Source organism: Hipposideros armiger, unplaced genomic scaffold (genome assembly GCF_001890085.2).
Source record: "Hipposideros armiger isolate ML-2016 unplaced genomic scaffold, ASM189008v1 scaffold_152, whole genome shotgun sequence".
NCBI lineage: Eukaryota > Metazoa > Chordata > Mammalia > Chiroptera > Hipposideridae > Hipposideros > Hipposideros armiger.
This window is the reverse complement of record NW_017731502.1, coordinates 703,528-725,978: the sequence shown is the minus strand read 5'-3', so window position 1 is coordinate 725,978 and position 22,451 is coordinate 703,528. Positions and strand designations below refer to the sequence as shown.

Here is a 22,451-nt window from a genome sequence, read left to right as displayed (position 1 = left end):
TCAGCCCCTCCCACTGGACACAACATTTACTGAGCCAGGTGCCAGTGTGAGATCTACACACATCTCCAGAATGACACCAGCAACTTGGAGCTGTTGTACCCACAAAAGAACTGAGGCTCAAAGAAGTGGCCTCCAGGTTGCCCAGCTGAGCTGGCACTCAGCCAGATCTGTCTGATTCTGTGGTGCAGGGAAGGTTCTTATCTGACTTTCTTTTCTCTCCTATGCTTGCTAGATTGCAAGCTCCTGAGCAGGGGATGGGATCTTAATTATCTCTACATTCTCCATGCCTGACAGATATTTGATGCTCAGAAAACGTTGCTGAGGGGAGCTGACCCACTAACCATTAAGCTTCTAGCAGGAGAACACCTCAGAGATCTTCTGCCCTAACTTCCAATGCAATGCAGGAGTTTCATCACTCCATCCCCGACTGCTTGGTTACTTCCCGCAACAGGGAGCTCATCCCAGGGCAAGAGCTCTCAGCCAGGGAGGAAGCTCTTTCACTACTGACTATGACTGCCCCACCCGCTGGCCACCATGGAGCCCCTCTGGGAGGCTCCTGAGGCAGGAGTCAGAGTGCTTGCCCTTTTCACTGTCAGAACCCTGTTTCACGTGGAATCGAGTAGCGTCTTCCCGTGTCCTCTCTGTGGCCTCCACAGGCAGTCCCACTCACACTCTTAGCAGCTTATAGCCAAAGATATAGTGATGAATGAAACGCGAGCTCTGTGAATCCATGGGTCCAGGAAGGCACACTCCATCCCTTCCCTCAGTCCTTTGCTTAGAAGCATCCCTCCGGGGCACCTCCACACAGACAGACCTTCCTTTTCCCTACCTCTAGGCCGCAACTGATACCATGTGCACCACTGGAATATTCTTCCACCTCCTTCCAGCCTTCCAGGCCAGGACAAGTGCCAAAAATACACTGAAAACATATATTGCCATAAGTCTGGAGTCATTCTCCTCTTCCCTGTAAACCCCTTGCGTTTGACTTGAAGTTTGTCCCTACTGTGAGGCAGGAGCTTAAACTCTATGGTGTCATAGTGTTTCGTGAGCTTTCAAGACAATAAAGTTGACACACACCAAGGAAAATGAGCCTTAACTGACCCTAGAACCTATCCTTGCTATAGACACCTGCATGCCAAGGCTAGAAGACCATCTCTCTCAGGTTTCAGCTCACTTACCAACTCCTACTGGTGATGGAAGCACTGTTGTTGGACTGAGCGCAGGAGAGTGCTGTGATTGATTGGCAATGTCTGCAGTGGGAGGAATGGGAGTGGGATGGCTTAGCAATAGCCGGTACAGGCAGGAATCGGGGTGGGATGTGTGTAACACAAATTTGTCATCTCCATTGCAATCCAGTTTCCTTATTTTTACAGATTAGAAAACTGAGACCAGGAGAAAGGAAAGAATTTTGAGGGAGAACACACAGGAACTTTCAGGGGGACCTGGCATGGGAACCTGGTGTCCAGACCCTCTCAGCCTCGCATGTTCTCCACTTGGTAGCTAGGACTCTGCATGAGCCTTGAATGCTCCCTTCCTGTGTCCTCGAGATGCTAAGTAGCTGTGGGCCTTCAGCAGATATTTTCTGAGTGCTTACCTTATGCCAGGCAGTGTGTGAAGTGCCAGGATGCGTTGGTGAAAACAGCAGATGAAATGCCCTGCTCTCACTGAGCTTCTGTTCTCCTTGGAGGAGCTAGACAATATGCACTGGATATAATGATGTGATTAAATATATTTACTGCTCTGTCTCAGGGCAGATGCAGAGGCAGCGGCCTTCACCAACCATGGCTGGTTCCATTTTCGTTTTCCCCCCAAGGGAATCCTTCCTGTAGGCTGGAGTGTATGCGGTGGCTTGTGGAGCATCCCAGGGTGCCCTTTCTTCCCCTGGCACTCTGCCTTGAACCAGCTCCCTGAATTTTAGAGGAGAGAAGTGGTTATGGTTGGAGATGATGAGGCTTCATCTCAGCTGCTTGCTCAGCTGACCCAGGAGAATGTGCCATCTTGGGGCTTGGCTGGGAGCTGAAGTCTGGTGTAGCCAAGAAGACCCTGGCCTTGTGCTCCCTGGTGATGGGACTTGGGTTCTGCAGACCCACCTCTGATGCCAGCTCAGACTCCCTCTGCCTCAGTGGTTCTCTGCCAGGGCGAGGTAGGACCACTCCCCAGGGGTCACTTAGAAACATGTGGGAGTGTCATTCTGATTTCTAACAATGACGGGGGCCACCTTTTGCAGCTAGAGAGTGGGAGCCAGTGATTTTAAACCCCCTATAATGAATAGGACAAGCCTGCACAGCAAATTGTCCTGTCCAAAATGCCAATAGCATCCCCTTAGAGGAACGCTGTTAGGGGAAGACCTTGGCCTAAAATGTAGGCCCCTGAGGCTGCTAAAACAGTCCCAGGACTGAGAGCGTGCCATTTCTGGACCTTGCCCTTGCTTATCATTACTCTGAACCTCCTCTGTTTAGTCCTTTGGTAAAACGAGGCTCAATTGTGTCGTGCAATGGATTAAGGGGTGACGTGCACAGCCCCCAGGATTCCACCACGTCAGGCATGGAGGTCAGTGCCATTGGCCCGGTGCCAGCAACCGCCTGCCCACTCCCTCTGTGCTCGGTGACTGGGACATGGCTGTCTAGCCTCTGGGCAAAGGCCCAGCCACAGTGACCCCGCTCCCTGCTCCACACAAAGGGGCCACCAGGGTCAGCCTACACACCCGAGCTCCCCCCCATAGAACTGAACAGCTCCTCACCGCCCGCGGTGCAACCCTTCAGCCCAGTGACACTTTACTGGCAGTGCCTCTGGCACGGCCCCCAGGGCTGGCTGCCCAGGGAAGTGCTTGGCGCTGGAGCCAGAGGCTGCAGAACGTATTTCCAGTGAGGCTTCCAGGCCAAGAGCTTCTGTCCCTTCCCACCACTGTTCCCTGCTGGCCCTGCCGCCTGCCCAGCGCATTAGCATTTAAATATACCCAGAGTCCTCCCCCCCCCACAAGCCTGCTCCCCCCATTGAGTCCACCAGGGAGGGAGCATTTGAATCCTCCTCCCTCAGACTCCCTTCCCTCATAATGGCCATACTGTATTCATCAGCTTCTGTATGTGGCATTAGCCGAATGAAGGAGAGAGGGCGCCTAGCAACCCAGAGGGGGCTGAGAAAGAGGTGGGAAGGAAGTGATTTTCATGTAATTATTCACTTCTACAAAAGCCGTTGTCAGGTACACACTGGAAACACAGCTGTTGTATTATTCTCCTAACCTACTTTTAATCTTTAGAGAATCTTTACCAAATAGAAAAGGCACAAAGGAAAGGGCTTTAGTTCAGCCATTTTCTGCCAGGCCATATAAGTTACATTTTTGCCTCAATCGAAGCCTCTGCTTACAAAAGCCGCGTTGTATGCGTGTTTGTGTGTCTGTGTGTGGCTATCTGTTTGAAAAGAAAACGTGAACGAAGTGAAAGGCTGTGGGGTGTGAGCCCCAGGAGGGCCACCAATCCCCGTCCTGGCTCCTTGGATCCAAACGCCACATGCACTGTTGGGTCTGGCGGTTTGCACACATTTTCTTGACCGGGCACTGAGACAGCAAGGAGCCTGGGAGCAGTGAGAGCTTGGCTCCTTCCACCCCTCGCTGCTGTACCCATGCCTGCTACCCTCAGGGCAGGTGAATCTGCTTTAGTGATGGGCGCTGCCATGTTTGGTGCTGCTCAGAAATCTGATTAGTTCACCTGGTGGAGAGGGGGCTGGGATGGTGGAAAAGACATAAGAGGTTATTTTCATAGTAGAGTTGAGAAACGTTAGCCACCCAAAAAAATCAGATTAAGGGAATAGTGTCAGGTACCTCACTCCATACCTTTCATTCACTGTGTCTTACTTTCATGGACAAGGAATTGAGGCTCAGAGAGGTAAAGTAACTTGCCCCGGGTTGCACAGCAACCCTTTCCATTAAGCCCAGGGAGGCTCAGAACCAGGCACCTGACAAAAGCCACCTCATTTCATTTAGTCCCTTCTACATGGAACCTCTCCCGAGGGCAGGCCAGGTTCCAGAGGGCAGGTCCAGAGGTTCGTTTATCCCTCAGTTCAAGGGGACTCTCACACAGTGGCCCGTGTGTATATCTCTCAAAATCTAAATGGACAAGGAACGTCACCTGTCTGGGTGTTAGTTTTTTTTCATCTGTAAAAAGGGGTTAATAATAGCACCCTTTGAGACTTTAATCCCTGTAAAGTGTCGAGAACAGCCCTGATATGTCATAGGCGCTGACACTGACAAAGGTGGGCTGGTGTCATGATGATCAGCGTCACCGTCATCACACACCTCCTTTGCTGATGCTTTAATGGCAGGAGGGGTTAATGCTGCACGTGTCAGAGACCTCAAAGTGTCAGTGCAGCAAACATCGCCAACGCCAGGGTACAAAGATGGAAGTACCAGGCCCTCCTGCTAGCATCGGCCTTGATGACTAGTGGAGGCTGCCCTTCTGGGTGGCTCTATAGACCCAAAAGCACGTGACTAGGGGAGTTTCTTCCTGTAGCCTGTGCTGCCTTAGACACCATAAAAAATTACATTTCAGCCCCAATTCCCTCTCAGTTCCCCGGGCAGCAGCTGTATCTTCATGGAGCGGGCCCCTGGCCCCCATTGCCCCTCACCCTCACCTCCTGTAGGCCCCCACTCATTTCTCTCCACCAGAGGTTCTGTCATAGCTTATCTGCCTCTGTGTATGGTCTGTCTCTCCTGCTAGGATGGAAGCTCCCTGAGGGTGAGAGCTTCTGGAACTGTATCTGACACATAGTGGACACTCAGTACATGTTTATTGTAGGGAGAAAAATGGAAGAGGCTTTTTGTTCTTTCTGATGTTTGAAGACCGGCATATCCTGGGGGGGAATCAGTGTTGACTGAGCACCTACGTTTACTGGGGCTCATGGCTGGGTTTCTGAGCACTTCCTCAACACTCTCGAAGAGCCAGGCACTATGCCAAATCTTTGTTTCCCACACATTATTATATTTAATCTTTGGTATGGGAGAAAAAAGAGAGGGAGGTGCTAACCACATATGCACAATGACCTCAGCCTCACCTCCCAATGAGATAAGTCACTTCTCCCCAAGAGGTGAGAAAAGGACATGAAGCCTTTCTCCCCCGAACGTCTAAGAGATTAGACATTCTACTTACACAGTCAAGGTGGGAACGTGGGGGGAGGGCAACAGTGTTTCCGCTCATACGCACAGTGGTCACTAACCTAAAGATAATCGCCCACCCCAGGGCAGCCTGTGGATCACAGGACATAAGAAGGTGCTGTCCATGTGGCCTGGGGCAGCGCATGGTGAGCATCCGTCATGACAAACGTAGTTTCTGAGTGTGGGTGAAGAAGAATTTGTCCTGGTCCATCCATTCTTCCTTACCTCTCCCAGCTAATATCGTTGAGGACCGATGCCATGCCACCCAGTGCTGGGCCCTGAGGGTCCAGCTGTGAAGACAGGTTACATCCTGATCCATTTCGTTCCGCTCCTACTGTGCACCAGGGCTCATTGGAGTCAGTTGCCCTGAAAGAGGTGAGGTTGCCCCAGAGCTGGAGGGCGGGACCACCCTCTTCCAAGGGTCTCCGCTCCCCTGTTCCCATGCAAATCTGTCCTCCAAACCTCTGAATGTGGACCGCCCACAGCCACGCTGCCAGAACGCCCCCCATTCATTGCTGCAGAACATGGGGGAGTGATCCGCTTCTTAGCTGCTGACCCAGCTTCCTCAAGGTTTGTTTTGTGGAGACTATTTTCCCTTCGAATTGTGTTGAGAAATAGGAAGCCCTTTCTCTGCTGAGCTGCCCCCTTTTGTAGCGTCCTGGGACATGCTGGTCAATGGGGCTCAGTTGCCTGGTCTTCCTTTCATTGAGGTGGGGTTGCCTTTGTCCTGTTTGACTTGACAGCCACAGAGCTGTTTCAATCCCAGCTGAGACTCCAGGCCTGCTTGGCACAGCAGGAGGCCTCAGCTTTTTCTCTGTGAAACCTGGAGCCCTAACGCCTTGGGTTCAAACCTGACTCCTTCCCTCATTAGTTGTTTGACTTTTTATGGGTCCGCTTCCTCTTGTATAAAAAATGGAGATGATAATACTTACCTTAGTGTCATGGTTATATAAATTATGTGATTGTGTACATGAAAGCCTTGAGTACTCAGTAGGTTTTCAATAAATGTTATCTCGAGTTTCTCGCATCTTAAGGCACCACCCAAACTAGTAGAAGGATTCATGAATGTTCTTTTAGCCTGTTTTATTAGCCTCTCTTTTCTACTTTTGTCAAATCATTCCAGTGCTACCATGACCTTGTTTGACCTCTGGGTGTCTGTGGAATTCCTAATTGAAGAAAAAAGTAGCCTTATATGAAATAAACTTGGGATAATGCCTATAGCAGCACTAATGCTATGTGTTCACTAACCATTTATTGTTTCTATGCCTCGGTAAACGGGAAGACTACATTTCCCAGGCTCCCTTGCCTTTAGGTTGAGACTATGTGACTTGTTTCTGGTCAATATATGGTCAGAAGCACAAGCGATATAAGCACCTCCTAGGCCTATCTCTTAAAAACTTCCCAAGGAAAGCTTCAGCTCTATTCCTCTGCCTCAGAGGCTGTGTTGACATGGAAGTATCATAAGGTAGGAAGGCTTGTATTGCTAACTTATTGGGCAGAAGAGAGCCTTTTCACAATCCATGTCTGGCTTTGTGTAGGCAAGAAATAAACTTCTGTTATGCTGAGCCATTGAGATTTTGTGGTTTGTTGTTTAATCCAGCATAGCCTATCTGTAATTATCTTAACAAATACAGTAGCTTTCTGATGAGTTAATTCATTCTTTCGGAGACTGAAAGGAAAGGTTGACGATTGGAACCCTGTTGCATTTTCACAACCACAGGCATATGTTTAAGAACATAGACACACATAGATTATGCCAGTCTTTTAAGGAGTCTAATAACGTAGGTTCCCTGTGAAGACATATCATGATGCTTTGCAAGACTTTTTCAAGGACATCTACTTCAAAAATTTGGGAGCTGTCCATGCCCAATGAGAATATGTCTCAATAGAAAAGCTGATATCAACATGGGTTTTCCAAATGTGGAAAATAGAAAATGCCAGTGAAGAAAGTTTCGCATCTGGAGTCAGGGAAATGTTAAGTTATGGCTACAATTCTGATGACTTCCAAATCTGTGTCTCTTCCCCAACATTTAGCCTTAGACTTTCCACCTGTCTCCTGCCCATCTCAGATGTCTCAAATGGATCTTGCCCAGAATGATAGTTACCCATTTCCCCACTTTACACCTCTAACCTACCTTTAAAAAAATGGTTCATCCTCTAGTGTTGCACCCCCTCCACCAAATTGCTCAAGTCTGGGTATTCTGCCACCTCTGATTAGACCAGTTTTATTTATCTTCCCCCCTAAAGATTCCTTGAGAACCAAGGAGGCAAAATGGCAACAGAAAAAAAAAAGGCATTTTTTAAATTGTCCAGAACCTCTCCACCTAGACAGAGATGGGAGAAAAACACAGCACCTTCAGCATAACTAGGTGACTCCATGAACAACAAAATGTGAACAGATGGGGCCAAGCACCAACAGCAATAACATCTGCATGATATCAACTCTGTAGGATGAGATGAAGATGAAAGCAAAGGGAATTTGGAAGGCTCAGATTCAGGAAACCCCACAGTCTCTAACATGTACTCACCCCTAGGAGTAGAGGACTCTGGGAGTAGAATCTTGGTGGAGCTATCTGAGGATGCCAGCCAAAACCAGGAGGGATATATGCAGGCTGTAAGTCATAGGTGAGCGCTGGAGGACTGCAGGAAGTTCAGGCGGAGGTCTGGGGCTTGGGAACTCGAGGGACTGATCAGTTGACGCTCCACAGCCAGAGAGAACCCTACAGGGAGGAGAAACCACTGGAAGCAAAATCCAAATTGAGCAGGACAGAGACATTAGAGGAAACAAACAGAGAAATTTTGATAAGAGTGGGGGAAGGGAATAGAAAACAATAATTTCAGGAAATACTGACTGCAGTCATAGTTTGAAAGACTTTTTGGTAATAGCAAAAGAGGTAACCCTATAACTATGAAACTAAAAAATCTACCCTGAATTACCCCTATTCCTCTACGCAAAGCCCCCTTCTAAGAATACAGAAAAATGCATCTCACCTACACATGAGCAACAGAAATGTATTGTGGTCAAATCCCATACGAAGCCATTATAAGAAAACGAATTATGAACAGAATCGTGTTCCCACTGATAATGAATGCATTCCATAAAGACAGACCTATAAAACATCTAAAACACTGAAACTGAATATTTCAAAAAAAGCTAAAAGGAATTGGAAGCCAACAGATGCTTTGAAACAATGTATAAGTGAAATTGTTAGACAAAAAAGATTTTTTAAAATAGCTTACAAAAGAAAAAAGTAAATAAAGGAATAAAGGAGTGAATAGACACCATGGATAATATCATAAGGTAAGTAGAGGGGGGAAAGTAGGAAAATAAAGTCAGAAATAAAGAAAAAGATTTTTTTTTAAAGAATGCAAGAAAAAGTGATAGGTATAGAAGATAGACATACAAGAAGATCCAACATACAAACAAGTCCTCAAAAAAGAAATACAAAGCAATGGAAGAGAACAAATACTAAAAATGAATTTTCACCCCTGGAAATATAAGAGAAGACTCAAATTTGCATCTCGAAGAATACCACAAGCCTGGCAAAATCAACAGAGAATAGTGAACATTAAGACATATTCTAATAAAATTACTATTGAACTTTAAAAGGAAAGGAAAAATCTTATTGGTCATTCAGACAAAAAAAGACTAAGTGCTTTAAAAAGGGGAACAAATTAGTGGCATCAGACTTTTCTACAGCAGTACTCTGTGCCAGGAGGCAACCAAGCAACAACATATTCAATATTCTAAAGAAAAGGAAAAAGGAACTAAGGATTTTATATACAGCCAAATTGACTTTCAGGTATGAAAGCCACAGATCAACTATCATGAACATGCAAGAACTCGGGAAATATTATGTCCCTTGAACCTTTACAGAGGAATTTACTAGAAAGCAAGCTACAGGCAAGCAAATTGACTGGAGAGGTGTTAACATAAAGACAGGAGATGAGCATTAAATTTATAGTCTCCTGTAGAACTCACACTAGATAATTGCTCTAAGGGAGATAGCATAATATGTAATGGTTGTATGTTCAGGTAATACAGATACAAGTATTCAAAAACTGAGAGAGAATGGAATGTGTATATGAAAAGTAGAATAAATTCACAGATTGCCTTTATGTATTAGCTGAAAACACATGGCTATATTTTTTTAATTAGATGCTAGTGGAAAGGGAAGGAAGAGAAATAGAGGCTCCTGGCTAATTTCAGTATTCCTCACGGTAGGAAATCAAAAGTGCCAAAGGACGGGAGAGGAGAGGGGAAGACCAAGGGTATTGTATAAAGGTATTCATGTAGTGGTAACCATCAGAATAACAATGGCAGGCTTTTTCCTACAGGGGTAGGGGAGCAAGAGGCAAAAATCATTTGAGGACACATTCCCCTTTCACATGAACCTCTAGGCCTAGCATGTCCCCTCTCATCACTTCTCCAGTGTTTAAAGCTGAGCCTCCTCTCTCCAGTCATCTCTGATGGCCCTGGCACATGGTCAGTCCCGCCCCTCGCCGCCCCCCACACACACACACACATCTAGGACTGGGTACCTTGTTCTCTGTATGTTTTGTATCTCATCTGCAGACAGAGATAGAGTGGTGCTGTGTATAATCGTACAGGGCCACTTTCAGAACCTGGCACAGGGTTTCGCATACAGAAGGTACTCAGTGGTTCATCAGAAATTCAGGACTGATTGAAGGATTTGGGCTTACAGCCTCTGAGTTTTTCTAAGAACTTAGTGATACTATTTTGTGAGCATTCTTTCCATTTGAAGTGACAGCAATACCATTCAAATTCATTTAAGAAAAAGAGGCCTCTGAAATTGAAATGTTCCAGAGTAGGTCTGATTTCAGGTATGGTTGGACCCAGGGACTCACGTCTTATCACTAATCTCAGTCTTTCTTTCTCTACTCTATTCTCTTCTCTGCATTGGCTTTATCCTCAGCAGGCTGTTCTCTTCCCTTGTGGTCAGTGGTGACCGCCAGCAGTTACAAGCTTAATATCTCCAGGAGAAAGGAATGTGTCCCATGTGCAATGGCTCCACTAAAAGTCCCAAGATTGAGTTTCATTGTCTTGGTTTGTATCATATGCTCACCACTGACCCAATCGTTGTAGCCAAGAGAAATGCTTTGATTGGCCAGACACGTGGGTCATGTGACCACCCCTGCAGCTTCTCTGACTGGGGAAGAGGTGGTCTCCGAAAGGAAAATTGGGATGCTGTTACCTGAAAAGTTGGGGGGAGATGGATGCTGCGTGAGCAAAAAACAGAAGATGTGCATTTGAGTATCAACATACTCAGCAAACTGCAAGAAAAATTCTCTGCAAGTGAAAAATCGTGGTTTGGAGGCCCATCCTTGAGGCGTGTGGATGGAAAGCGGTCTTTGGTGTTTTTGAACTCGGTGTTTATTTACCATGTTGTGCTAGGGGACCACTCGCCACGGAGCGCAGTTGCTATGGAGAAACCAGCTTTCCCACATACTTGGGGGCTTCTCTCACTGGCCTGCACCCTCAGCCAGCGGATAGTGAAGAGTCTGGGGAGGAGGACACTCATTTGCAGGAGCATTAAAAACAAGCGTGAGACACAGGGAGCACCGAACATCCCTGGGGGCATCTCCTGTGATCTGGTTTTGTTTCCTGAGTCAGCAGCTGTTTTTTTTTGCTTCTCCATGTGTTTTCCTGGCCTTTGGGATTTGAAGAAAGCACCAGGGACCCCTGCACCTTAGAATTCTCCCTTTTCCAGGCAAAATACATCTATTTTCTCTCTTTTGGGGATTTTATTACCCAACACAGGTCAGTCTTCCCTGGATTTGAGTAAAGAGAATCCACTGAGGTAGCAAACGGGGAAACAGCAGGGGGACTTAAAAACATACCCATTTCTCTCCTAAATCTTTTGACACTTTTTTTTCTGCACTGGACCGTTCCTATCAACATTTACACATGAGCATCCTCTAAGTTTCTACCATTTAAAAAAAAAATTGTTCCCAAATTTTTCTTACCCCTTCACTACTACTCTATGTCCCAACTCCCCTGTAATGCAAAATTTCTTGAAAAAGCTTTTTATATTCCCACTTTGATTTCCTCCTCCTCGTGTTTCAACCCACTCCGATCTGCTGGCCCCCGCACCCCACCCCCAGGCCCAATACTCACACTTCATGAAAGTGCTCTTCCTAAGTTCCCCATTTAGCTCCAAGACACTAACCACAACAACCCTATGTTAGAGGATAAAAATTCATTCCTTAGGCTGAGAAGCAGCATTATGATCTTCTATTTTAATAGCTATTTGTTGAATGATTTAACAAACTCAAGAAAATCCAGGGAAGAGTGGCCTGTACCATGTAATCAAATCCCCAAGAGAAAGGAAATAGAGAGATTTTTCCTGGATCAGGGAGAGTTCTGGGGTTCAGAAGGTACTGGTGCTTGCTTCAGATCTCTAAATGCAACAGAAAGATGTGGGCTGGGTGACCCCAGAACCAGGAGCCCAGGAAGAGAGATTTCCTCTTATTTTAAGAAATGTTTTAATGGTCAGATTTCTCTAAAGAAGAAAGGGGCTGTATCAGGAGATAGTGAGTTCCTTGTCACTGGCAATAATCAAGGAGAAACTATTCTGTCAGAAATACTCAAAAGAAAGGCCTCTTTTGGGTGGGAGTTCACACCCGAAGACGTCTGAAATTCTGGGATTGGTAAAGCATGCTTCTCTAGAGGCAGGTCTCCATGAACGTATTGTATCTGCCACTCCCAGCTGTGTGGTCTTGAGCAAGTTACTCAACCTCTCTGTTCCTCAGTTGCATCAGCTGTAAAAGGTGGCTAATAAAAGCACCCACCACAGAGGGTTGCAGTGAGTATTTGAGTATAGTAATGCATACAGGGCTCAGCACCAGTGCCTGGCCCATTGTAAGTGCTTAATAAACGTTTGCTAGTATTTGTATTTAGTGCAAAGTCCTGTTCGCTAGGTGACACTTGATTCTAAAGTATCAGTCTCATCAGCTGCATTTGGGTTTTAGTTGTGGATTTTTCTTGGTAACTTCTAGGAACTCAAAGAAAGCCCCAGTGGAAAGTGCTAGAGAAGTCACTAATTCCTGTTGTGTATGTCATGTTCTTCACAGTAGTTTTTGTCAAAGGGAACTTAGAGGCTAAGAATGTAGTTGCCATATAGACCACATAAGAAGCCTAAACTGCATCTATTTTGAAAGGTGATAATGATTTGTTGGGCCTTCCCCTCTCCTCCCGTCCCTTCCATGCCAACTCTTATGCCCAAGTCAGATGCCAGTGCTTCCCTCTGGACAGGATCCTGTAGCAATTTTCTCATGGTGGTCTTAATCACAAAGAAGAAAAATCATTCATTCTGGTTTAACCATGTCAGTAAGCATGCTCAGGGTCCCAGGGGCCTATGCTCCTTATTGCATGAATCCTCTCAGAACTCCTGAGATGGAAGCTCGTCCCCGACTTTGCCTGTGAGGAGACTAAGCCTCAGAGAGGGTAAGTAATTTTTCTAAGGTCACACAGCTGGAGTAGGGACCTAAACATTCAAATTCTTGCTATTCTGTGCATTATTATCCATAACCTCTGAAAATTCTGGAATTCAGGATATTAATATTTAATCAAGTGGTCCTCAAGAATAGAACTCCTAAAAACACATTCCTGAGAAGGTTAGGAAGTTTGGTTATGCCTTTGTTGAGTGTTTTTGGAGGGTGGGTGTGGATGGGGAATTTCAGAGAACAGGGACGCCACACATCTGACTTCTCTCTGTGCCAACTCCTTTGTGCCTCCCTGCAGGTCTGGGTAGATGCTGGAACGCAGATCTTTTTCTCCTATGCCATCTGCCTGGGTTGTCTGACTGCTCTGGGAAGTTATAACAATTATAACAACAACTGCTACAGGTGAGCATTTCTCTGGGCCCCACCAGCTCCCCACCAAACCCTGAGAGCCTTACAAGCTGCCAGACTAGTTCACATTTGTCTTCCCACCATGCAGGGCCAGGAGGAGACAGATGGGCTGTTTCTCAGCCTCTCCCTGCCCGAGGGTCAAAGAATGGGCCACCAGAGAAGCTAGAAAAATCACAGATATAATCAGAGTGCATTCCAAGCTGCAAGCGAATGCACTCTGGAATCTTACTCAGGTCCCAACCTTTATGCCAGAGTAAATAAGTGACTTGCCCAAGGTCACACAGCAAATGAGTGGCAATGCTGGGAACCCAGGTCTTCCGACACCAAGGCCCTTGTTCTGCGGCCCTCTGTTGAGACACCTGCTTCCTGCCCCTTCTCACTTGACCATAGGGGTCCTCTCCTGGAGTAGCTGGTGGCCTGCTTGCCCCTCAGCCTGTCGGGCCTCCCTCCCTGGCCACCTGTAGCTGGCCACATCCAACGCCAACACCAGGAGGGCGTCCATGTGGGGAGGTGAGCCCAAGGCCGTCTGACCCTGGCTGCCTGGTTTCCCAGGCCTGCAACTTGAGTTCTACCGCAAGACTGTGACCCACAGAGGGCCAGAGACTTGCTCATCAGGGCATGGTGGAAGAGAAATGTACATCTTGCTCTTAAACTCCAGGCCAATGGTCTGTTCACTGAGGTCTCTGCACTCCTGAGCTCAGTGCATGGTCACAGTAGATGAATATTCAGGAATGGCCAGACAGCACACCTCTTCCATAGAGTCCAAGAGCTCCTTACTCAGGTGTGAACTCATGGAATGATGGCAAGGAAGCCATCCCTGATCACAGATTAATTGAGAAAGGAAGGATTTTTTTCCGCAAATTATTCTGAGACAGGATAAGTATTTGAAGGAAAATAATCAAGGTAGATATTCATACTGTGTCTCACATATGCACCATAGGAGGTGTCAGATTGATTAAAGAATTAAATTTTTTTTAGAAGGAAATCCTCCTAAAACCAGGAATAAAATTCTAGTGTGTGAGATTTTCCACCCACACCAAGCAATTCTCAGACACCAGCTGGGTGTCCTTCAATTCAACTCAATTCTGACACTATCTACCCAGAGATAACATCAGATTCCACAGGCTAGGGGCGGAGTCCTACAAGACTCCCCATCCCCCCTTCAAACACCAGTTGCAAGTCCAAGTTGTCACCTGTACTCCTGACTGACTGACTATAGATTGGAGGTTCCAGGGACACTCCCCCCACTCCTTGGGGGTTGATTAATTTGCTAGAGCAGCTCACAGAACTCAGAGAAACATATTACTCACTAGATTACTGATTTATTATAAAAGGATATAACTCAGGAGCAGCCAGATGGAAGAGATGCATAGGGCAAGGTATGGGGAAAACGGGACGGAGCCTCAATGCCCTCTCTGAGTGTGCCGCTCTCCTGAATTTCCACGTGTTCACCAACCCGGAAGCTCTCTGACTCCCCTCCTTTTGGGTTTTTTTGGAGGTTTCACTACACAGGCATGACTGATTAAATCACTGGCCATTGGTGATAGAACTCAATGTGTAGTGCCTCTCCCCTCCCTGGAGGTCTAGGTATAGGACTGAAAGTCCCAACCCTCTAATTATGTGGTTGGCATTGCCTTCACCACAGGAAATTCCAAGGGTATTAGGAGCTCTTTGCCAGGAACCATGGACAAAGACCAATATACAGTCTTGCGCCACATAACGGTTTCTGTCAACAACAGACTAGCTATGCCACAGTGTGCATATTTAGATAGCCCAGGTGTGCAGTAGGCCGGCCCGTCTAGGTTGGTGTAAGTGCACTCTGTGATGTTTGCACAATGATGAAATCACCTAAGGAGGCATTTCCGGAATGTATGCCTGTCATTAATTGGTACATGACTGTATGTTCCTTATTATAAATCACAATATCATAAAAATATTGATTTCAGAATGGGAAAGGAAGTAAAAAACAACAAAGTAATTACAGAAATCACCAAGGAAGAAAGTGACAGATTAGTCCACATAAGTATCTAGAACTTTTATAAATTTCTGGGAAGAAAACACAGAAAACTTAAAAATGGTCACCTGTAGAAAGTGAGACTGGGACGTCAAAGATAGGAGCCGAGTTTCTTCTCACCTGTATCCTCTTAAACAGTTTCAATGTTTTGTTTTTACTCTGAGTACATACTACATACTGCTTTTATAATTTAAAAATCAAGTTAATACTAATATTATCTACATACTTTTCTGTGTTGTATCTCCCCCCCCAAAAAAAAATTACAAAAATCACCTATAAAATTAAAGGACATGCTAACAACATGTAATGTCTTAAAGAGTTCATGTCCATAATATGTAAAGAATACAAACAGATGGATATGAAAAGCACTAAAACACCGATAGAAAAATAAGCCGCACACTCTTAAAATAATGAAATCGTTTTCCTCAAATAGCAAACTGACCATGGTCTGAAAAATGAACCCTATTTGATGTAGGTGATGGTATAGTGAGAAGGCCACGTCACACTCCACTGGTGGGGACAGGAATTTGGTTGTATGGCTAAAATGGGATCATCAATTGAAAGGACTTTTGTCTGTGATCAAGTCCTTCCCACATTATCATCATCATTGAGATAGGGAAATTGAGGCTGGTGGAAGTGACCCTCCAGCTAGATGTGGTAGAGTCTGGACTCTGGCCAAGGTCTCCCAATCCCCACCCCAGCGCTCTGCAGCACCCTCCCTGAAAGCTAGTTTGGTGAGTACTTTATTAACCTATTTGTCAAGTCAGCCATGTGCGTTGTGTGTCTACCATGAGTCTCAGAAACCAGTACCTCAGGAGACACAGACTGCAATGGCACAGCACCAGTCTACAGTCTGTAAATTAGGGTAACTGAGGAAGTGAAAGTGAAAGGTCCAACATGCTGAAAAGAAAAGCTATTGTGGAATCTAATATGTTACTAGGCAGCAAGTTCTATTGTTTCTGGGGGCCTTTGGGCAGAGAGGTCATTAGGTATGGCTGGACAGAGGCATCCTAGAGAGGTGGAAGGTCAGACCAGGTTGTCATTAAGATCTGTTCTACCTTTATGGCATTCACGGGGAAGTGGTTCTGGGGGATGAGAGGTAAAGCTTTCTGTCAGCCACAATACCAAGTGGTAACCGTGGACAGGAAGAGAAAGGCCCTGGGACGGGGAGCGCAGCACACTCAAATCTAGGTTGAGTGTGATCCCCTTGAGATGTTGGAGAGGGATGCTGTCTGCATACAGCTGTCAGCACAGCAGCAGCCAGCATTCAGCGCAGGCCCTCTGTGCCGGGCGCTGCGGAAATCACCTGGTCACTGCCCATCACCTCCGCTAGGCTGTCAGCTCATGAGGACGTGGGCTGGTCTTGTTCACCACCATCCCTTCAGCCTAGTATAGTGCTGGCTGGCGTGTAAGAAAGCATGGGAGGGCTGTGACATTATGCACATGAAGACACTGAGTCCCAAGGGTAAGTCACTTGCTCGTGTTCACGTTGCCAGTGATAGAAGAAGGCTTTGAACCTGGGCTTTCCTGGCTCCCTGCACCCCGACTCCTCACTCCAGGGATGACCAGCTCTTTCCCAACTACAGCAGTTAGCGAGGAGCTGGCCAGGACTGCCTTGTCGCCAGGCTGTGTCTCGGGGCCGTGGTAACTTTCTTCTCCACCAAGCTCGTGGGTGGATATGCTGGCTGCTGCTTTCCAGTCCAACAGGCAGGCTCCTCCTCCTCCCATCAGCAAAAGAAACCTAACTCCCTAATGACATTGCCAAATCCAAAGCTGGTTTTATTTCCTTTTCCAAATTGTTCCGGAGAGCAGGTCTTCCCAACTCAGAGGGAGTAAATTAGTACCCTCTCTTCTGACAGTATAATCGCTTCTAGAGGTCTTTAAAACTGGCTCAGCTGCTGCCAACTTCAAAGCGCTTGTTACATAAGCTTTTCACCTAGACGGTGCCCTGTGGCGTAGGAATTAGAGGGATGGGGACAGAGCAAACCAGGCAGGAAACTCCTATCTTCAGAAGGCAGATGGCTAAGCTCCATGGGTGTGGGTGCTCTGAGGGCAGGCGTGTGGGACCCAGGGCTGGAAGGGACCTCAGGTTTGCCCAGAGCCTGTCTTTGGTGTGAGAAGCCTCTTGGGAGGCCTCTAGGGAAAGATGGGGACTTTGCAATAAGGGACATTTGTTTTTCAGCAACCCTATGGATGCCCAGAGATAACTGTCCACAAGGCAGGATTTGGAAATCTTGATTCTTAGGGAGCATCCTTTTCGTGCAACTCCCAGAAAAGGTATGGGCTTTAGTGTCTGAGATAAATGGATGCACATCTCACCTTTACCACCAGATGACTGTGGAACCTCGAATGTGTGACACTCCCCCCTGAGCCTCCAGATTCGGTGACACAGCGTTCAAGAAACCCTAGCAGAGAACTAGATACATTGCAGATCTAAATTCTACAGGAGAATTCTCGGATGTAGAGGCTATGGAGAAACACTTTCCTTCTCAGCACCACCTCGTTTCCTGCTGTTAGATAAGTCAGGAAACAGAAGTGAGGAGCCGATTTATCCCAACCTCAGCACTAACTCTGCACTCACCTGAGCTGAGGCGAATTTCCTTTTGAGACGCAGCGTATCACGTTTGCAGAAAAAGCCCTCAGCTCTACCAGCCTGTCCTACGTCTACAGTGCCATAAGAGTGCTTTAAAGGAACCTGCATCAGTCACTCACTGTCACAGTAGTGCTGTGTAACAAACAACCCAGGACTCAGTTACTTACCACAACAAGCATTTGTGTTTATTGCTCCCCCGTCTGCTGGTCAGCTGCGGAAGCTCTACTTCGGGCTGCGGACTGGGTGGGTTTGGCTCCAAGGTCCAGGCCAGGCTTAAGTCTGGTCTATGTGTGTACATTCTGAGGTCTAGGCTGCAGGAACAGCAGCCTCCCTGGGGAACTTTTCCTCATGGGAAATCACAGAAGGGATAAAGGACAAAGCCATTTAAGCCTCTGTTTATATCACATCTGCTATAATAATATCAGTTGGCCAAAGCAAGTCACATGATTAAGCCCGAAGTCAGGGGAGCACAGAGTTATACTCCTCCCCAAGGAAGAAGGTAGAGAGACTACTTGCTGGAAAATGATGTAATCTATCACAGGGCCAAAGATTAAATAGATTTAATCTACCCAAGCATCTTGTCCTATAGCTGTTGAGATCAGGCCCAGAGAAAAGATGCTGCAGGGAGAATTGGAACCCAAGTCCCCTGAGCCCCAGTCTAATGCTGTCTCCACTATGCCCTCGGTTCCCCGATTCCCAGAGTCAATGCAAGACAGCAGGGTATTATAGTCACTAACATTAGTCCCCTGTGCTTGTTTACAAAAGGTATGGTATTGGGTGACGAGGACATGAGAGTCCGACTCTGTTCTTGAGTCTAGTGCTCAGTCCTGGATGTGACATTTGAAGAGTGGCTGGACAAACTGGAGTGTTACAGATCACAAGCAGGATAAGGAGCTGGTCAGGGAACTGAGATGTTTGCGAGAGAAAAAAACTTAAGGGGCTATAAGGCCACGACCTTCAGATTTCCCAAGCCAAAAGGAGCTCCAGGTTATTTGGGAGGGTAGGCCTAAAACGTAAAACCTACCAGAGAAGGTGGCATTTGGTCAAACACAACATGAGGAAGTTCTCACCCTGTACGCAGCAGGAGCCGTGGGACAAGGGCAACGCTCCATGGACGGAGGGAACAAGTTCCTGATCCCTCGGGCTGAGCCGGGGCAGCTGACCTCCACAGCCGGGACCCTCCAGGCTAGTCCTGCCTTGGGCAGGGCGTCGGAAGGCCACTTGGGAGATGTTTTCTTTAAAGTGGCACGTCATGTATGTCGTACGACTAACTCCCAAGTGCACGATTTGCAGCAGCCAAGAGCCTGAGAGGCTCACTCCCTGACTTGGCCTCGAGAGAGAGCAGAGCCTGAGGTTGGAGGGGCCGGGACTTGAGGGGTCTATCTTCTTCATCTCAGCAAAGTCATTTGTAGTCTGGTTGCTCCTGGGCCGTGGCTTTTTGCCGGCGCTTCTTTGCTGGTGAGCCCCACCCAAGGTCAGGGGACAGTCACTGCTCTGATAAATCTCTCCATCACGGGCCTGACCTGGAAGGGCTGTCCTTTCAAGCAGCACAGCAAGGACTGAGCAGTGCGGTCTGGGGGTGCTGCTCCGCTAAAGAGCTTGGCGGACAGGTGTCTCCTCCCGAGGCTGCGGAGAGCCTCCAGTGTGAGGCCCACGGGTGCCTCCCTGGCTGAGAAGCAGCCATTTCCCAGGGACTCCTCCTGCCCTCCTTGTTTGAGCTCCCAGGAAATCAATCCTCTCTTGCTTTCCCTGGTTCTTTCTCCGACCAGGGACTTGGAGGAACATTGGTTTGTTTCCACATGTTTTCTTACTAGTTGTGCAGCCTCCCTCCCTTCCCGTTCCCTCTCTGGGCTTCTGCTCTGTGACCCACCTTATCTTCTAGAAGTGCAGCAGAAGCTGTGTGACCATGTGCCAGCTGCCTAACCTCTCTGAACCACAAGGGCTTCATCAGGCAAATGGTGCTGTCCGTGCCCTCACTGCCCTGCCTGCCCCACAGGACAGCCATGGTGTTCAGACAGAATGTTCCAGAAGTGCGCCTGCTCCGGCCACTCTGACCCAGCCCTTCTCAATGCTTCCCCACAGGGACTGCATCATGCTCTGTTGCCTGAACAGCGGCACCAGCTTCGTGGCCGGCTTTGCCATCTTCTCAGTCCTGGGCTTCATGGCATACGAGCAGGGGGTGCCCATTGCCGAGGTGGCAGAGTCAGGTAAGTGCCAAAGGCGGTAGAGGCTTCAGGTGATGGTTACAATGAAAATATTATCTTCTTCTGGGTCAAGCCTCAGAAGATGGTCCCCCCCCATCCGTCCTGGGAATTACCTGGGAGGGAAACCTTGACACCTCCTCACTCCCAAATCCAAGACATCCCCAAGTTGTGTAGATTCTGCATCCTCAATGCCACTGTACTTACCTCCAGCACCACTGTCTTCCCACAGCCCAGACCACCATCACCACTCACCTGGATGATTGCAGGGACCTTTCACAGGCCTCCATGCCTCCACTATTGACCCCTCCATTCCATGTGCTACCCTGCAGAGTGATTTTTTTTTTTCCGACAATGCAAGTCTGAACATGTCCTTCTCTGATGAAAAGCCTGTCTTGGCCTCTTAGCTTGGCCTCTTAGTGCTGAGCTCATAGCATGGTCCCAAGGCCCTGTGCTGCCCAGCTCCTGCGGCCTCGCCAGCCTTACCCCACACTCCCTCTGCCCCACCTCAGTGGTCTGCTTTCACTTCAGTGACATAGCTCGCTCTCTCCCACCCCAGAGCCTTTGCATGTGCTGATCCCACTGCTGGAAGAGCCTCTCTCCCTTTCCCATTTCTAGATGCAGAATCACTATGAGGGTGACGTTCTTAGGTACAGATTGATGTGTGTTTGTATCAAATGCACTACAGGCAGGGTTATTGTTGCTGAGGTGATTGTGCACAATGGTGAATAACTCTTCCCTTGATTTACGTGGTGTTTGAATTATGGAGAAATTCAGTGTATATTTAAAAGTACAAAAATAGTTTGTGTTTACATGACAGCATTGGATTCTAATCTCAGATGAGTCTAAATAGGTTTTTCACCTGCAAAAATATCTGGTGGGACATTTTTCCAGAGCAGCACAGGGAGCCTAACCTCTCTGGCCTCCATTTACTCAATGCGAGTCATGCCGCCATTCATTGTGACACCCCCAAGCACCCCTGGGGCCACACTGCCTCTGTTGAGAACCCTGGACTGGGGTGAGGCTGTTTCTGTCTGGCTCGCACACCAAGCTAGGCAGGGTGGTGGGTGTGGACATCAGAGCAGGAAGCTGGTTGCTGAGCTTTGCTCCCTCACCACTTACGGCCCACCTTCCTCTGGATGTTGTATGTCAGAGATAGAAACAATCCCTGCTGAAATCAGGAGTCCAAGCTAGACCAGAGGATATTAATATGATCAAAGTTGTCAATCATCGAGTGCCTACTCCGGACAAGAGCTTTCTCATGCCATTGGCTCAGCCCTTCAAGGTGACAAGTCTGCCACCCCCTTTTTACAGATGAGGAAGCTGAGTCTCAGAGAAGTGAGGTCACTTACCTAAGATTACCCAAGCTCAAAGGGACAGACCTGGGGTTTAATCCAGGCCACCTGGCTCCAGAGCCCATGCTCTGACCATGCCACCTTCTGCCCGCTGTGGGCAGGGCACCTGGCCCTTTACAGAACATCCATGCTCTTTCCTCACATTGAACCACGGGGTAGCCCCACGGGGAGAGAACGTTGCTTTCTCTACGGGAGCTTTGCCTTCTCTGAGAACCCACTTCCTCCTCTGTAAAATGAACACCCTAATTCCTGCCTCAGGTGTTGAGTGAGATAGGATATCTACAGCACTGTCATTACTCTTTTTATCATTACAGTTGACCCTTACACATCATGGGCTTGAACTGTATGGGTTCACTTATAAGCAGATTTTTTTCAATATACAGCTGGCCTTGTGTATCCCTGGGTTTTGCATTTGCAGATTCAGCCAACCACAGATCGAAAACAATACTGTATATATGTTTTTTCAATTACAGTGGACATACAATTTCATATTAGTTTCAAGTGTACAACATAGTGATTAGACATTTGTATAACTTACTAATTGATCACCCTGATGAATCCAGTACCCTTCTGACACCATACAGTTATTACAATATTATTGACTCTGTTCCCTATACTGTACATCCCCATGACTGTGTTTACATCTGGCAATTTGTACATCTTAATCCCTTCATCTTTTTTGCCTATCCCCCTGACACTCCTCCTATCTAGCAACCATCAATTTGTTCTCTGTATCTGTGAGTTTGTTTCTCTTAGCATAATATCCTCTAGGTCCATCTATATTGTCACAAATGGCAAGATTTCATTCTTTTTTAGGGCTGAGTAATATCCCATTGTATATATGTACCAATATTTTTTATCCATTCATCTATCAGTGGACACTTAGGTTGCTTCCATACCTTGGCTATTGTAAATAGTGCTGCAGTGGACATAGGGGTGCATATATCTTTTTGAGTTAGTGTTTGGGATTTCTTCAGATAAATACCCAGGAGTGGAATTTCTGGGTCATAAGGTAGTTCTATTTTTAATTTTTTGAGGAACCTCTATACCGTTTTCCATAGTGGGTGCATTAATTTACAATCCCACCAACAGTGTATAAGGGTTTCCTTTTCTCTACATCCTCGACAACGCTTATTTTTTATTGATTTATTGACGATAAACATTCTGACAGGTATGAGGTGATATCTCACTATGGTTCTAATTTGCATTTCTTTGATGATTAGTGATGTTGAGCATCTTTTCATATGTCTGTTGGCCATCTGTATGT

At 47.1% G+C, this 22,451-nt stretch overlaps 1 protein-coding gene across 1 annotated transcript in view; it reads left to right on the top strand.

Moving 5' to 3' along the window:
* The window catches only part of SLC6A11 (solute carrier family 6 member 11), a 151,247-nt gene that overhangs the window by 95,431 nt on the left and 33,365 nt on the right, over window positions 1-22,451 (top strand). The window contains exons 7-8 of the mRNA XM_019651107.1: window positions 12,912-13,015; window positions 19,711-19,835. Coding sequence (XP_019506652.1) covers window positions 12,912-13,015; window positions 19,711-19,835 — 229 coding nt within the window. The remainder of the gene's footprint in view (window positions 1-12,911; window positions 13,016-19,710; window positions 19,836-22,451) is intronic.